The sequence below is a fragment of the Urocitellus parryii genome, chromosome 1 (genome assembly GCF_045843805.1).
Source record: "Urocitellus parryii isolate mUroPar1 chromosome 1, mUroPar1.hap1, whole genome shotgun sequence".
In the NCBI taxonomy this organism is placed as follows: Eukaryota; Metazoa; Chordata; class Mammalia; order Rodentia; family Sciuridae; genus Urocitellus; species Urocitellus parryii.
The window spans coordinates 113878280-113879577 of record NC_135531.1 but is presented as its reverse complement, the minus strand read 5'-3'; the positions used below and the strand labels follow the sequence as shown (position 1 = coordinate 113879577).

The 1298-nt window shown below is 50.0% G+C and overlaps 1 protein-coding gene across 1 annotated transcript; it reads left to right on the top strand.

Annotated features, from left to right (window-relative positions):
• Nucleotides 1-207: 207 nt before the first annotated feature.
• Nucleotides 208-921, top strand: Ftmt (ferritin mitochondrial). The gene has a single exon (XM_026396207.2). The coding sequence runs from the start codon at nucleotides 208-210 to the stop codon at nucleotides 919-921; it is 714 nt and encodes a 237-aa protein (XP_026251992.2).
• The last annotated feature ends 377 nt before the right edge of the window (nucleotides 922-1298 follow it).

Here is a 1298-nt window from a genome sequence, read left to right as displayed (position 1 = left end):
CCAGAACGGTTCTAACTATGACAGGTGCAATGCGTGGTGCTGCCAGAAGCCCTCGCTGTGGAACTCTGCTCCTGTGGAAGGGGAGGGGTGTGTGACGCATTCCCTGTTGCCTAGGCCCGCGTTCTGATTCAGACCCAACGCCCCCTCACTGGACCTGATCCTGAGTGCGCCCGGCCTCAGTTTCCCCACTTCCAGAAAGGAGGAGCCATGCTGTCCGGTTTCTGTTTCCTCTCCAGGCTCATCAGCCCTTCGCTACCGTCCCTGCGCAGCGCACGCTCTAGCATCGTGATTCCACAACTCTGGGCCACGAGGCGCTCCTGGGGTCCCCAATCAGTGACCCCCCGACTCCTGCTGGCCACAGTGGCCTCCTCCTGGGACCCCTCTGGGCCTTCTCTGGTACGCCAGAACTTTCACCGCGACTGCGAGGCTGCAGTAAACCGACAGATCAACCTTGAGCTCTATGCGTCCTATGTGTACTTGTCCATGGCCTATTACTTCTCCAGGGACGACGTGGCCTTGTATAACTTCTCCAGGTATTTTCTTCACCAGTCTCGGGAAGAGAGAGAGCATGCAGAGAAGCTGATGAGGTTTCAGAACCAGCGAGGAGGCCAGATCTACCTAAAGGACATCAAGAAGCCAGAAAAGGACAACTGGGAAAGTGGGCTGCATGCCCTGCAGAGTGCTCTAGTGTTGGAAAAGAATGTGAACGACTCATTGCTGGAATTGCACACCCTGGCCTCAGACAAAAGTGACCCCCATTTATGTGACTTTCTGGAAACCCACTACCTGAATGAGCAGGTGAAGTCTATCAAAGAACTAGCTGACCATGTACACAACTTGATTAAGATGGGGTCCCAGGATGCTGGCTTAGCAGAGTACCTTTTTGACAAACATACCCTTGGAAATGAAAAACAGAACTAAACCACAGGCTGCCTTTCCCAAAGCCCAGTGTACCCAAGACCTAGAGTCAGCTGTCTCCTGCTTTCTTGCCTTTAAAATCACCTCCATCTTTACATGGTTCTCCGGTTATACTGTTGCTCCAATAAAGTGATTTGTAGAGAATATACTTAGCCCATGTTAACAATGGCTTTCTGCCAGCATCAAGATACTAATCTTTTCACAGCCTGAAAGATAGCCCAGGAGAATAGGGTGTGAAAAGGCCTGCAAAGAAAAGTACTGAAAGTGGGTGCAAACTATTGTTTTTCAGTTGCCAACTATTCTTCCTAACAATGAACCTACCCTAAAATTCCATGATTTTCAATTCAACAAGTGCCTATTATTTTAAAGATCTTATGCAG

Excerpts from the sequence above, each read along its gene's own strand:
- Ftmt (XM_026396207.2), top strand. The coding sequence starts at position 208 with ATGCTGTCCGGTTTCTGTTTCCTCTCCAGGCTCATCAGCCCTTCGCTA.